Genomic DNA, 16,694 nt, shown 5'->3' on the forward strand with positions numbered 1-16,694 from the left:
TCATAGTGTGGAAATATATATAATCACGTTTTTGACTGTACTGGGCCTTTAACAGTTTGCAATAAAAAGGTCCCTAAAGAGTGAGTCAGAGAAGATTTTATTAGTAAGATAAAGCAATTTGTCAAAATCATAAAAAGAGCAGGGACAATGGATTTCATTCATGGTGAGTTTATTGATCATACAGCATGCCTTGATCCTTAACAACACTTTAACTGATCCTTTCAAACAGACCAATATAGAGCTGATTAATCATAAACAGAAGTTGACAATACAGAACTTTGAAACCAACTTATTCACTTACTAGGCCTACATGATCCAGCCCCCCCAAAAAACAGCATCACAAGCTGTATAAGAGTGCCTTAGGGTCCCAGAGTAAGAGGACACACTCAGACAGCAATCCCCTACTTGCCTGAAACTGGACTGATTAGAGTGTGTTTAAAAGGATGTCATACAGGGGAAGCAACAGAAATAACCACAATCACCTCATTTGTTTGTCTACCATCCAATTGATTTAAGCTGTCTACGTTCTTAATGGGAGATTTTGGTTCAAGCAGGGGGTAAACATGATGTCCGTCATCTTAGCTTTTGTTTTTAAAACAAGACTGCGGCCTGCCACACAATCTCAGCTCCACTCCACTAACATCTCCCCAGTCCTCTTGGTTTCATGACTACAGCAACCTCTAATGTTCACCTCACTGTATGTTCACAATCACATCTCACAATCTGCTCCACTAACCATAATGACATACAAAAAGAAAACAGAAGTGAGAATAACATTGGACTGATATGGTGTCACACTCTTTAAAGCAGAAGTTTATTGAACAGCGGTTGTGCAACAGACATTTGAGGTACATGATGTAATTTATAGTGGATGGGGACAACTAAAGACAAATCCACACTGTTGAAACACACTTCCTCATGTCAGATACAGTATGTGGTGAGGTGTTTGATTGATTGGTTTAGCCATTTTGTATAAGTTTACCAGACAATAGAACCTGGCACATACCAGATCAACTAAGCTCATCAAATTAAGCTTAGGAACCAAAATCTATTGACATTCAATGTAATTGGTACAAGCCATATACTCAGACATTTTCACATTTGTCTTTGCAATGAATGTCACATGAATCTCACATTTAGCACCACAATGAACATGGTATCACTTTAAACTGACCGAGGAAGTGGTGACTGGTTGTTGTGTCCCATCCACTAGGGTTTAAGTCCAGGTGGGAGCCTTGCATGTATGCCACCCAACACGGTCAGTACATTTCACAACAAACAAACTACTGTGCTTCCTACTGTACTGTTACCCTTCCCAGGCTCCCTAAAAACTGTAGAGTTGTGAGGTATTGAGATATTATTTTTTTTTGTCCAGTAAACCTGAGGTATAGAGATACCGCATTTGCAGAATGTGACCGAGAAAGGAGAGCAAAATAGATCAAAATGAAAAGAAAACATGCTATCTAAGCAACCTGTACAAAGAACATTTCCAGTCGAATACTTATTTCATGTTCTTCTATTACCATCTACTTCAGTATTCTGAATGTATCTCTTAAGCGGTAAAATAATTATATTATAATACAAATGTTTATAAAATAGCAGCACACTCAAGTGACATCACAACTAAGTCATGTTATTTTTTTTTTTATATATAAGAATGAAACAAAATCATAGCTTTTAGCAGCGCAAAAAGACAATAATAATAACTCAATACAAATATTGACACTTTATGATGTCTTCACACCACCTCCATCTCTCTTCACTTTGGAATACAGTATCTAACCCCTTACAAACACTCCACAAACTCCATTAGGTCTGGACACCCCATAAAATAAAACAAACAACTTTAAGGAGGTGTATTTACAAATTCAAACCTAACAGTCCAAAAACTAAACAAATCATAATCTTTGCTCAGAATAGAGCTTGCAAAAAACAAAAAAAGGCTGACATTCTTGGCAATGATGAACAGGGGCTAGTTTTGTTGAGAGGTTGAAGATGGCCTGGTTTATAAGATTTGTTTCTTGAAAACATTAGCCTGCTAAAACACTGAATCCTCAACTTCCCCTCATACCTACCTACCACACACATACTCACGTACACACATTTAAACACTCAAGCACACACATGCGCACACACACACCAAAGCCCCCTTTAAATGTAGCATTGAGAATTTTGTGTGAGTCAAAGGAAAGCTACCTTGTGTTGGCGATGTACCCTGTTGTCAGTCTTGTGTTGGCGATGTACCCTGTTGTCAGTCTTGGAAGTGAATTTGTTGAATTCTGACTTTTGGGTAACTGATTGAACCCCATGCCAATGAAGTGACTGAAGCAGCAATCACTCGGAAGGAGAGGGGTTCACACAGAGACAGCTACACAGGGGTATCCCCATAGACAATAGGCCAGGTTCTACGAGCAAAACTATCAATAAGGTAGCCTTGAATATAGACTAGCTCCATTTGTTTGAAAGAAAACCTCAATTGCCCTCAGAACATGTGCAAAAATCTGATGTTATGGTAACATTTTCATTATAGTTCATCACCCATGTGACTTTTTTTGTTGCTGTGAAGCAGATCAAATAGAAAATTCAAGTATAACAAATATTTCATAATGTGATAACTTCTAAAACAAAATCATAAAACTGAAATCATAAAGGTCTCTAGAATTTTTTTAATTGGCATGAATTATTTGCTAAAACACATGAAATGGTCAGATGGCCCTTTCATCTTGCACTTTTCGGAATGTTTTTAGATCGGAATGTCCTCATATCGTAAGGTGTTAGGCCTCAATGTGGGGAAACCAGCCCTACAAATTAAATCAAAGAAAAAGATCACAAGAAAACAGAAAACATCCATAGACTCCCACACCGTAACCATTTCATTTGTCCCTTGGGGAGCATGTTTTCTAAGTGCTTTGCTGTTGAAATCATAGGCGTGTTGAAACAACTATGAGGGACTACAGATGCAATGATCACAAATCTTCCCCTGCTCCAATACATTTCTCTGTCCTCTAATGAACCAATAAAGTTAATTCTCAAATAATGAGCTGGCAGCGTAAAGTCTGGTATTGATCCTAATTCGTCATCCGTGGCCTCAATCTGCCCAAAACGCAGAAATCTGATAGATATAATTTGAGGCCATTAGGCTCCTCTGCTGTATCTTTCAGCAACTCACCTACATTTCCTCCCTCTACACAGCAGCTTGCTTCTGCAGCGCAACAAACCCTTTCTACACCTGTTCAACCCCAACCCCTTCCATCCACCACAGGGATCCCTCCTCTCCTCTCGTCTGAGATACTAGGGCACCACTTAGAGAGGCACACACTCCTTCTTACTGACACTAAGCAGCCTGAAGCTCCTTCCATAACTCCAAAAGAACAAAACAATAACATGAAAATACAAACGCTATCTGGCAATATTTGATTGGTATGTTGGCAGTGAAAAGCAAACACCTCAAAATGAAACTTCTAAACAGAGGGTCCACGGCTGACTCTTCTAGACAAAACGAAGGAGCACAGCCACCCCTCTCTCCATCCCTTTCACCGTTCCTCCACCCACTAAGTGGACTCAGATCCCCAGATTTTTGTTGGCCGACAACGCATATTAACTGAAGGCAGTGATATAACATAGATGCCCTGCAAATAATCCCTGTCTCCTGCCTGTTCCATAGTTTATCACCAGTCTAGTCTTCCCACTCAAGTGCCAAGCCATAACGCTCCAACACACACACGCGCGCGCACACACACACGGCAATCACACCAACACTCACACACAGAGATGCATGCCCACACCCATACGAACAAGCAGCCTGACAAAAAGAGCTTATTGACGTCTATTACTCTTCATTCACGAACATGTTTCTTAATAATAATAATAACAATGTAATTCACTATTATATACTTGGCTGTTCCCTGGATTTGGGACCCTTCTTGTCTCTTTCTTAGCACAATACTCTGCAATTCATGCAAAGTGCTACCCTTATCACCAACACACAGCCAAACCATGTCATATTGAGCCCTGCCATTCACGGTCAGTGTAGCCCATATGGGGCTCCTATCTCAGGCAGACCAACATGTACCAAAACAAAACAGAAAAACCTTGCCCCAAATGTGATCCCATTATATGCAAGCCTTGAATGGACTCACCACTACCTTTTAAAAAGCCTTATTTAGCTATTGGTTTCTTATTCAATATAACTTTATTGTGATTAAACAATCAAAAACAGAACTCAAAATATGATTGGCTTCCCTTCTGTATATCTGAGGCACCATTGAGCTTTCGTGTATCAAGTCAGAGCTTTTAAAGGATATCTATTTTATATCTAAAAATAGCTTTGATTTCGTAAAATACATGGGCGCATGTTTCTGTGTTATAAAATAAAAAATCTCTACAAAAACTCTACAAAAGCCCTTTTTTCAAAGGGTGGTTTGTTTTTTGTTGTTTTTTTTATGTTGATTTGTTGCTTATTTCGGATGCGCTACTGCTTCTTGCAGGCTCACAAGTTGATGTCGCGAACGTCTGTTGGGGTGCTTGACTGATCCAGCTCGTCCATGGTCTTACTGCTGGGGCCATGCTGGACCTGCTGCTGATGCTGCTGTTGCTGCTGCCGCCCCTCGCGCAGGCTGCTCACCAAGACCCTTTCAATCTGCTCCTGACACTCCTTCAGACAGTCCTGCAACACACAACCAAACAGACATGTCCATAAATATAGGAAGAGTGCACACAGTACACACGGAGATGGAAATAAACATGTAAATAAAGTCAGACTCAGAGAAAATGACACGTGTGCATTTACATATACACATTCAGAAATATTACATTTTTTTTTACATTTACATTTGAGTAATTTAGCAGACGCTTTTATCCAGAGCAATTTACAGTTAGAGCATTCATCTTAAGATAGCGAGGTATGACAACCACATATCATAGTAGTAAGTATAAGAAGTTATCAACAAAGGAGGGGGGGGGGGATTACTGAGATGTCAGTATACATTTAATACCTTCCAAGTTACAGCCAAAGCAAACAATGGAATATTTCCTAGATTACTGGATTGATATATTGTGTCACAGCCACTTACCTGCCTGATATTTGATAAGGTTACATATCCTTTCCATAATCCATAACCCCAGCCCTGACCAAAGATGTATATGGGTTTTTTTTGGTCCCCATATATGTGTTTATTTTTTGGTTAGAAAATACTGTAAAATCACCAGGAATTAAGCAAAAAAAATGTTTAATTGAGGAAATCTGAGATATGTGAACATGTCTGTCTCAGTGTAATCAAGGTATAAAATTATTATTTAAAAAATACAATCTCTTTTCAGGCTTAGTTGTGGTCAATTTGCAGTGTACAATTAAATGATAATGCTTGAGAAGCCAGTGTTTGGAAGATATATTGGCACGCGTGTTGGGAAACCGTGCCGATATATCCTCCAAACACCGGCTTCAAGGGCATTATCATTTTTGTACAACAGGTTACCAACATATTCAAATAACGATTGAAATATTTTCATTCAAAAAAATATTTTGATTAATTTATTCATTCTTTTGTATCTTTCCACAAGATGTAGTCCCAACACAAATTTAGGGTTTCTACCCAAGCCGGCTGATCGTTCTATCGTTTCAGTTGCCAGAGACGCGACCCAGTCATTCAGTCTTTTTGTTCTCTATATATGGATGCGACCCAGTCGTTCTTTCTAAATGTTCCATTGCCATACTGGCTGGCAACATTCTTATCCCTTGCTTGGTAGCTAGCCAACTACGGATAACTTACTTGTCCCCCCAACCATCAGCTCCGAATCTATAGTTGCCTACCCCTGATGTATATAAACCCTGGATTTCTGATGCTATGTAATGGCCAATGAGAGGCTTTGAAGCCACCGGTCGGCCATATTGGCACTACTCAGAAAAAGCAGTCCTCTATAGGAATGAATGGAATTTTACAGTATTTTCATTAAATGTTTTTTAAAAAATTAAAAAAATATCTATTTAAGTAATATTTTTTTTATATTGGGGACAGTAACATTACAACTTTCCAAAAATTATACTTTGAGGAAAAAGTTAAATTTTTCAATTTTTATATATAGCTCACATAATTTAATTTAAAAGTATGCATTAAGGTGTCTGTAATATAATAAATGTGGCAAAAACAAATGTAGACATTTAACAAATTCATTTCTATAGCTTCCAAAATATTATTTTACAACGATGGGGGAGTGCCAAGATGGAGTCACGTGGCTTCAACACAGCGCCCCCTGTCAGTCATCTAGTATGTATATAAATCATTGGCTCTGACAAAACAGAAGTGACACTGACACAGACCTGCAGTTTCCTGACTGTACTGTGCTTTACTAAGGGAACAGCGCCCATGCAGAATTTGGATGACCGCTACCCTGACTGCCACCCCCACAGACAGAGAGCTACGGCTGAGCGGTGATTAGGACCAGGCCAAGCATTACCTCAGCCCACTAGGGCCCAGCACTGAACACCTCCCCCATCCCCCCACCCACCCCCCACCCCAGACACACCCCACACACACACACAACTCACCAGTAGCCTTGACAACAGTGAAAATACAGGTATATTTGCCCTAGTACTGAAGCTAAGCTATGTTAATTACATCCACGTCCTGTGGGAACACAAAGGTGGCGCTTTTTTAACGAGCCAGTCTCTGCCTGTAGGGAATCCACCTGAGAGCGGGCCGATTGGGTTTCAGCATCAAAGAGAGCTGGAAGTACCTGAGAATCTTCTGGAGAAAGCAACCTCTCAACACCCCTAAGCCTCCCCGTCTCAGACCTTGTATCCGCCACGATGGGGAGATGATGTGGGACATGAGGAGACCAAAGGAAAGGAAAGGAAAGGAAGAGAGGAGGACTGACTGATTTGTTTTTACAGGAATGGGATTTAGGAATCTGCCTCAAAGGGTGTGGGACAGAGGAAATATCCTGTAGTTCAGCCTGCTGTGGCCCCAAGATTCAGCTCTCAGGAGGAAGAGTTCTGATCTGACTATTAAAATATTAGTGCCCTGTAATAACTATGCTTATGGCTTGCAGTGTATGACAGTGCAGCCTTCTGGTGGTATACAACAGTAATGCACCCTTAGCTCTGTTGGAACAGCCGGGTGGCTGTGGGAAATAAGAAAGAGAGCCCCCAAGCCAGAAGCTTTAGTCTTGTGAGGAGGGGAACATTCCTTCGACATTTACAGCTAATTTAAACCTGATGGGCCATGGTTTGAACCTGTGTAATGGCTTCTGGGCAAGTGTTGCCTGCTGCATTGGTGAAATGAGAACAGAGGCCTATCACATGGGAATTGCTCCTTAGGAGTTGAACTGAGCAGAGTTATGAAAGGTCACCGTGTCAAAGGTCACAATATAAAAATCTCCAGGAAAAGCCTTGAAATGAATACTAAATAAAAAATGCACTACTTAGGCTAGATATATGATCCTAGTGAATTACTCTGTAAATGAATTAATTAATTACTAATTCAATTATTCAAATTCTGTATTTGGGCTCAATCGAGGACGAGCCAAATGTATCTGATAAATGGACTCACTTCATATTAAATAACTCAATATTTATTCTGTATTCTACCTATAGTGGCCCTGGATGTGGACAGATGTGAGAAGGCTGTGTGAGGGTTAGGGGGCCTAGGAATAGGGCTGGAAGAGCACTAACATGTGGAGGAGCCTCAGGGAGGGCGTCTCCCATGGTCGCTAACTGGCTGCGCTGACGTGGAGGAAACACGACTGTCGCCCAGCGTCCCAATTTTCTGCTTCAGAGGTCCCCAACTTCCCACCAACATGTGCCATGTGCTCCAAAAATCTACTCCTCTGAGATTAACTAAAGCACAAAACATGTAAAGGAACTGCCAGTGTCTTACCGCAAGAATGCAGGCCGTAACATCTTAAAAGACATTCCCCTGTACGCTGCTCTTCATAACTTCAGTTTGGATCCCATGCCAAGGCCCACAGGCTTAATTTGAGAACCTTTAATGGCTTCAATATGACTATTGAAAACACCAATATGGTTTTCAGATAGGGTTTTTGGTACTTAGATACTACAGAAGGCAGCACTTGGAATACACTGGGAATGAAATTTGGGAATGTTGTATCCAATCCTGAGTCCCCATTCCCCCACTCTTACATCTTAAAAACTCTACCCAAATAAATAAAAATGTATTACAATTATTTTGACAATTCAATCAACAGTATGAGGAGTAACCACAAGACAAACACTGCATCCATTGTGACATCATAGAGCCTCAAGAAGGAAGTTGAGCAGACAGACAAAACCATGGAATTTTTTAACTACTGTACCACACGGCAGTGCTACTCTGTGCAGACAGCATGGTCTGTCAGTGTGTGTGCGCGAGTGTGTGCAAGTGTTCATGTGCGTCTGTGTTTAGGAGGGGGATCATGCCATACCCTGGAGGTGGTCAGAGCAACCCATGACCCCATGTACACAAGCTCAATGTGAGCTCAAATGTGATGTGTCTCTCTCTGCTTTGAGCAATGTCATGTTTGAGCATCACAAGGAGCTATACCATTCCCTTTGGCTATATTTCTGTGTTACACCCAGATTATTACACACATCATTGTTCAATAGACTAAACTTCCAGATGAAATTAGAAACAACTTTGGCTAAAAGAAGATCTCAATGTGAGTAAGGAGGGGTGGATGATGAGTGGAGGGATGCAGGAAGGGAAGAAAAGGGAGAGCGGGTCAGGGGAGGAATGAAGGGGGTGTGGAGGACAGGGGCGTGTGTGTATCTGGTGTCCTGTGAGCTACTCCGAGAGTAAAGATGAACTGGAGAGAGTGAGAGTGTAAGCTTGCCAAGCAAAGCAGACAAAAACGTGGAAACAGTCTTCTAGCCCCTTCCTCTCTTCCTGTTTCAGCCTGCTCTGTGTTATAACAGCGAAGGACCTTCTGCGCATTTAGCTTCAATGGAAGGTTTCACATTTGATGAGCTACATTACTTTTTATGTCAATCCACTTTCTATCGTCCTACCTTTCGCTGGCAATGCTTTTGGCTTCTTGGATGTTGAGAATCAAAACAGAAGCAGCAAACAACCAACAGTAGCCCAGCAACAGAGAATCCCTTTGGTCTTACAGGAATCACAACCAATCGAAACCTCCTAGTAACAAAGTTTTAATTCTTCCTCAGCGCAAGCCTCTCCCATCATGGCTTGGCCTGAAGGCTCACTGACCGGGCTGCTGTACCTGACTGACCACTCTCTGTGCCACACCAGGTGTATCTAAGGCTATATACACATTCCCCGGGGCGGCGTGAGACGGTGACTTGGCCCTATCACATGTCCTCTCTGAAAACCACACACTCTGGATACCAAATATGCCAGCGGGATGCCAGGGGTTGGTGTTGGCATCAGCAGCCGGGCTGGCAAGAGTTTACTTTACTTCATATTTTGCCTGGCCATCTCCATCCCAGCTCTGTGCCAACTCCCCAGCCGGAGCATCAAACCAAATATGTGTATACTCTCACACTCTGTTTCACTCTGTTTCCAAATCGACGACTGCGTTCAAACTGATATAATTTAGGTGGTTGTAGCCATTAGGTGTGGGATTGACATTAAGTGGCTGAGCTTGGAATTTTTGTAATTCATTATTACAATTTTATTAAACCTATATTTAACTAGACAAGTCAGTTAAGAACAAATTCTTATTTACAATGACGGCCTTTCACACTTACCCTTCCTTTTCCAGGAAGGGTAAGTGTGAAATGACACACCAATTCCTCTTTTGATTTTATAGCGAGAAAATAGACAGAGCAGTACTAACCCACTGGGCACAGATGTCATTTCAACATCTAGTTTTGATTTACATTTGGTTGAGTTATCAACTAACGTGAATACAATGTGAAATCAACAAAAAAATGTATTTGGATTTAGATTAAAAGTTTTGTGGAAAAAAATGACAAAATTCCCTTGTTGTTGACGACTTTTAGCAAATCCAATCAGTTTTCCATGTTGATTCAATGTCAACAAAGATTTTTCTGTTGATTTTTTCTGTTGAAATGACATGGAAACAACACCGATTCAACCAGTTTTCGCCCGGTGGGAAGTAATCATCAAGCATCCTCTTCACAAAAATTCTGCTCTGGCAGGCAAGTTTACTGTAGCAGAGGGCCTGTGCTGCTCAGGCCAGCCATTTGTTGTTTATCGGCTATGGAGCACGACGTCACACACCACACACAGGGGAGGGAGCCTCTCCAGCAGAGATGCATTATGGGGCATGAGAGCGAGAGGGGGTAACCATCACAAGTGAGGCGGGATACTGGCTATGCTCCCCTGGTGTCCCTTTTCACACTTCAACAGCTTTCTCCCACCTCTCCTCCTCCTCTCATATCCTCACCCACAGCGGGACAGGCTTTGTGAAGCTCGGAGTCTGTCTCTTGCTCTGTCTGGCAGTAAGTTTAGCAGGAGAGAGCCAGAACAGAGGCCAATGCAGCTCAGGCAGCCTCAGCCCCCCACCCTCATGCCCCCAGGTCTCCTCTCCCCGCCAGCCACAGCAGGGTCGACTGTCCTTACAGGTCAAAGGACTCTGGTCAGGCCAGGAAGCCCTCAGGTCACACAGTCCTGCCTCAAACGAGGAGGAATGCACATGACCAAGGAAGCTACCAACAGAATGGAGGTTAGCGCCTGCCACCAGGGAATTTTAAAATGATAGCACTATTACCACCCCCCTGTACACCCGTGCTCCTTCACCTACCCCACCCCTGCTCCCCTCCTGATGAAAGCCAGGTGTGGGAGCCAGCTGTGGCCCAGCCTGCCTGCCTGTGTTTGGACTGAGCTGAGCACCCCTCCACCTCCACGGCACTGCTCTACCCCCAGAACCACACAGAGGGGCCGCCTGGCCTGGCTCTGCTTCCTCAGTTTGCATTTGAGCACCACTTTCTGCCTGGATTAACAGATATTTTATGTCGGGGACCTGCAAGGCCCTGGGATGCTGACTGGGCTGTGGGAAACTAACCTGGATTCACAGGATCACAGGATGATATTTCACTACCTTTGCATAGCAGCTCCACGCAAATGTTAGGTGGAATATACTGCCACAGGGCAGTAGGGAACTATGGAAGGGTTGGAAAAGAGACATTGAGCTACATTTAGATTGACAGACCCAGTCAAATGCTGTCTATCAAATCATAATCAGTGGTTGAGGTATTTCTGTATGGGCTGGTTTTTCCAGATAGGCTGACTGACTCACATACAGGCCTTGACTCAAATATTTTAAATGAACTTTACTGCAAGTGTAGGTACTCAGATATACCTAAATGAATAATGCTTCTGAGAAAGATTCTGTGTAGACGTCAACCTCTGCTCTTACTCATACTGATTAGGCTGAGAAAATAACCAGAAAAAAACATTTGAAGGAGTTCTCTCTCAAGTCAGAATTGACCAGAAAGACAGGTCACTCACCACTTCTGTGTTTGTGATTTTGGCCAGCAGGTCTGTAAGACTGTCCCCCCACTGAGACTGGTCACCCGAGTCCAGCTGAAGCCCACAGATAGCCGCTCCAACACTGCCCGTGGCGATCATCGATGGGGGGTACATTGTGAAATTGAAGTCTGTGGGAGGACAAAAAACATGCTAAAAAGTCATATGACTTTCTAAGACGACATGGCTGTAATGGAGGACACACTATATACAGTATATATAATATATATAGTTAAAACTCATTTACATATACCAACTCATCCAGAGATATACACCACAAACACTCCAGGTGAGCCAGCAAAGGCCACTACATTTAGTGAGTGAGATGTGAATAGTTTTCTTAAGTTCACAATTGACACAATAGGGGTACAGACAGACACGTTCCCCCTAGAGACAATCTGATAGGCTAATCTGGTGGTCATAAATAATCGCCTTTAGCACTGGCTCCCACTAATGACCAGGACCCTGGGTAATGAGGGTTCACTTGGCTTGTAAAGGAGCTGAAAGGCAAACCCTTCCACCCCGCTGCCCCTCTACCCCCCTGTCCCAGTCAACCTCCCGGTCCGGCCCCTTTTCTTCCAGCTCCTGAGTAAACCGTGTGCTGTCTGAAAAAAGCCCCATAGCGCTTGGAAAGGGTGGAATAAAGAGCCACAGTCCCTCTGCCAATGCTCACTGCTGTAGGTCCTTTTCCACGTGTGGTCGCAGGCGTGCGTCTCAAAGACCAATAACCTTGTTAGCTCCCCTCACTGTCATTCATAATGCAAATAAGATAGCTTGTGAACAGGCCACTGGCCACCAGGAAGGCCACTGGCAGAGAGGGAGAGGAAAAGATTTTAAAAAGTCCTAGGTTAAGACTCCTTCTGGGTTGTTACACGAAAAGAGTGCCTTTTACATCCCTTTGATATTTTAAGTGGAAATGGTGCACCAATATTGCATTTTAAAAGCCTGTTATACTAAACAAAGATTCCTTTAAAGTGGAACTGACAGCATTTTAGCAACATGAAAGAATATTAAAATCTGTTCATATACACCCCATGGAGTGACCACTTAGATGTGGTCATTTTCACATTTTCATCAATTCTTAGAATGTTTTGCAATTACGTATAGTTAAGGCATTTGTGAAAATACTATAGCAATATAGAGTGGGAAAGTAACCATGAGTTTGGACAATTAATAGACACTGCAGTAAATAAAACCTAATTAAAAACATCTGTCTCGTCCTGGACCGGAGTCTACGCAGATTGCTGCGCCCTAGCCAATCAAAGATACACTCTTAGAAAAAAGGGATCCAAAAGGGTTCTTTGGCTGTCCCCGTAGGAGAACCCTTTTTGGTTCCAGATAGAACCCTTTTGGGTTCCATGTAGAACCCTCTGTGGAAAGGGTTTTTACATCGAACGGAAAAGGGTTCTTTCTACCTGGAACTAAAAAGGGTTCTTTAAAAGGGTGTCCAATGGGGAGAGCCGAAGAAAACTTTTTTTAAAAATTATTATTATTTTTTTTACAAGAGTGTACAAACAACCATGAAAAGGTAAGCGCTCTCTCCCTCAGTTATGCACATCAACAACAAGATCAACAACTAATGCTAGCCAGAGCAAGATGATCTAACGGAACATTAGATAAACCCTCTCAAACTTTTTCAGCTAGTTGGCCATCAAAATTGCACTGATAAATGATAGGGAATAGTAACTTCATTGCCCTTACAGAGCTGGTTAGGCTGTTTGCATGTTATCTAGAGTGTTCGTGACAAACTATTACTTTTTTGCCTTGGTTTACTGAGACCGGTCCTATTCAGCAGGTGTTGCATGTTCATTAAGTGATTTTGTGCTCTGGCCCACTCAGACGAGAGTACTCTGAAATCAGAGTAGATAGCCTGAGCGAATTTGCAAATGCAAGAGATATGCTAACTGGATAACAGTCGTTCAAGTTCAGCATAGCTGCTGAACCTTTCTTGCAAGCTAACCAAATGACACTTGCGTCTAGCTGTGTAGCCACCAAAAAAAGTAAGTTACTCACCTACTCCTCCAATGACATGATATCCTCCTAGCAGCTATCTAGCTAACGTTAGGCTTTGTACTTTTAGCTTGCCCCCTAAATAAATACGCTAGCCTACTAGCAACGTTATGACTGACTTGTGATCATTGACCTTGCTAGTTTGAATGTATTGACATTCCTAGCCTTCGTTACATTCGTCCGTTTTTGTAAAAAATATTGTGTAATTGAAACTGAAACAAATGTATTGGTGAATTATATGAATCATGCATTGAACAGCATCAATCTATTCTGACAACAATGCCTTAATGAACGTCATGGAATGTTGAGTCAACCAATTTTAAAACCTCTTAGAAAGTTAGTTTTGTAGCATAAACTGGGAGTTTGATATTTTTGACTGATATGAATGCCTGTTTCCAAGTTGTTAGATGCCATTTCCATTTTAATATAGACCACATGGAGAATTCAATAAATCAGATGTTTTATATGAATAAAGACTTTCTAAAGTCCAACAATTGTGCATTTTGACATGGCTCTCTGTGCACTCTCTGTGCTCTCTCTGTGCTCTCTCTGTGCTCTCTCTGTGCTCTCTCTGTGCCTTCTAGAAAGATTTCAACCCACTTTACCCCAGAATGTCTCCAAGTTTTCACCATCATTGTAAAGCCCTAGTTATTTTGTTGCTTTGACAAAGTTATTTCTGAAGATTATTATTTATTTCATGTGATTAGTGATTAATATACGTCTGTCCCTCATTTTAAGGTCAACCCAGTTATGTGAACTGAATTCTCATTTTAAATTGGTTAAACTATTCCTTTTTTTCATTCAAAAGAAAAATGTAACATCTAATAGTGAAATCACAGCGTAAAAGCAGTTGAGCTGGCCATTTTCTGGTGTTTTGTGGTAAAGCACAACACGTCAACCCCGTTACCCATATATAGGCTAGAAATGTTTTAGCAATTAAAATTTTCCTGTGAAGTTTGGGTTCAATTTTCGCTCCCTGTTGCACAAGAAGCTTTCATTCCCCATGTAACAAGGGGATTAATGGCTGATTTAAGATTAAATCGTCAACCCTGTTGCAGCCAACCCTGTTACTTTAACAGCCACTTACTATAGTCATTTTCTGAGATGGGAAAACATGATTTTTTTTTAATGATGAATGTGTGCTCTTTATGGCAGAATGTAAAAATTAGGTGAAATCAACCATTGTTTCTTTTACCAAGTTACACTTCTCAGAAGTCCCTGAATTGCTTAAACAACTGTTCTACTCCTTTAATTTGTCTGTCTGCTCTCTGCCCCCCTTTTCCATCAGTTTCAATACCTTCTCCCTATTGCTCCACTCACTCTGTCTCTCTCACTAATCTTTTACCGTATTTTTTAATATATATTTTTTTAGAAACAAGCTCCTCTGAATGGCACAGATGCCCAGCTCTTTGTTGCAGCCAGTGATTTGTATTTGCGACAATTTTTTTGTGTGCATATTAATTGGGTGCAGCCAGTAGCTGAGAGAGGATAAGCAGGAGAGTGTGGCTCCATTGTCTGAAGTCATCACCTCATTTCACCCAATTGAGAGACCCGGCAACAGACCCTCTCCGCTGATACCAATTCAATCCGACAACTGTACAAAGAGCAGTAGAGGGGGGACTGTGGTTCTGGGGAGAGTAAGGACAAGGGGGAGAGTAGTGGGTGGGGGGCATCGCTCTGCTGCACATCGCTTTCTAGTCTGTGTCCAGACCCTTGTGAGTTTTTGGAAGAAGAAAAGAGTTGGTCTCCCTCCCACGTCCTCACACCTCCATCCACAGCTATTCCTCTGTAGCTGGGCCACCTTTGGGCTTGAGGAGTGGACAGAGCCATAGAGAAGCAGCCGATGCATTAACATATTGCCATATTCAATAGCAAAAGCAAACTGTGTGTGTGTGCAATGGCTCTCTCTCTCCAAATCAAAGAGGTAGGTCCTTTGAGAGCTGCTGGAGCAGCCCCTCGCTGCCTTTTTAACATGCAGAGCCAGAAGCTTTCTCATCTTGTGGCTCAGTGTTGACAAATAAATGAACTTATTATACACCCCTGTGTTAGCTGCTGGTCGACTGCCACGGGCTGATTTATTAATGACAACCTCCACAAAACAGGAAAGAAGGCACAGAGCCCTGAGCACCACATCAGCACTTTACCAGCACAGCTTTTTGTAGTGAAAAAGGGACAAAGACATATATGTGTACACACACACACACACACACACACACGGAGCCTAAGTGGAGCAGTGGGCAGAAAGCTGAATTTTGGCCCCGGAGGACAAGACAGGTCTGTTGCAGAACAAGGGTCATCGACGGAGGCTGCCACTCTGGGGCTGGTGGGCCAGTGGTGAGTGCTGTGTATGGGGGGGGAAGAATGGCTGTATTTCAGGCTAGCCTAATTGATATTCATGCTGAGGATAAAATGTGTATGTAGCTGAGTGGGGACGCCTGTGATAGAAAGCTCAGTGAGTAGCGGCTGACTGGCCCTGCCTGCAGGCCTCTCACCCCCTTCAATGCCCCCCCATCCCCTCCAGAACATCCATCCCCAGGCCTCCACTCCACTCTGCTCACCCAGCCTGCCTGCCATACTCACCAAGGCCAACTCCTGGGTGGGTGAGATGCACTGTATACACATTTAACTTGTAGATTTATAAAAGCTGGAAACTTGAGTTTTTTTTCTTGTGCAATAAATCAATAGACTGTTCTATACAGATGCAAAGTTTGTGTGTTTTTTACTGGGTTCCATTTTGAGGACCTTGGCCCTGTTGATTGATTAAGGTCATAGACAAACATCATTTTGAGACTGGCATTATGCTGTTTCTCACCACTAATGGAGTGGACCAGGTAGTCAAAAAACAACATTTACAGCTTACAGTCTGGCTAAACTGCTCTCGGTCAGAGAGGAGAGGCACTACAAACAACTGTGAACCTCCTGACTTTTATTGCAGTATGTCTTACTACTGTTGCATAGAAAGTGAGAGTTAATTTTCTAGGAAAGAATCATCTGACATTCTTATCTTGGCAGGTTTCATAACTTTGCTTATTCCATAAGAACACATCTACTCCAATTTTTTAGAAGAAATGGTTTGGGTCACCACGGCACAGCCTCAAAGGCACATTGATTTGCCAGAAACAAAAACAGGAATCCTCCTTAACGGTTGGATCCTGTAACAACTTGCTTCAGTGTTGCACCACCGAGACCCAGAGACTTGAGCAACAGCACTCAGGCCTGGCGTGGGAGGAAGCAGACCCC

General features: G+C 42.4%; 1 protein-coding gene across 4 annotated transcripts in view; it reads right to left on the reverse strand.

Annotated features, from left to right (window-relative positions):
• Positions 1 to 152: 152 nt before the first annotated feature.
• The window catches only part of ccnd2a (cyclin D2, a), a 278,864-nt gene continuing 262,322 nt past the window's right edge, over positions 153 to 16,694 (reverse strand). For all 4 annotated transcript variants that reach the window (XM_036957791.1, XM_036957794.1, XM_036957787.1 and 1 more), the window contains 2 exons: positions 11,427 to 11,575; positions 153 to 4,666 (listed from right to left, as the gene is read on the reverse strand). In XM_036957791.1, the coding sequence (XP_036813686.1) occupies positions 4,490 to 4,666; positions 11,427 to 11,575 (326 nt within the window). In that variant the 3' untranslated portion in view covers positions 153 to 4,489. The remainder of the gene's footprint in view (positions 4,667 to 11,426; positions 11,576 to 16,694) is intronic.

This window comes from Oncorhynchus mykiss, chromosome 2 (genome assembly GCF_013265735.2).
Source record: "Oncorhynchus mykiss isolate Arlee chromosome 2, USDA_OmykA_1.1, whole genome shotgun sequence".
Taxonomy (NCBI): domain Eukaryota; kingdom Metazoa; phylum Chordata; class Actinopteri; order Salmoniformes; family Salmonidae; genus Oncorhynchus; species Oncorhynchus mykiss.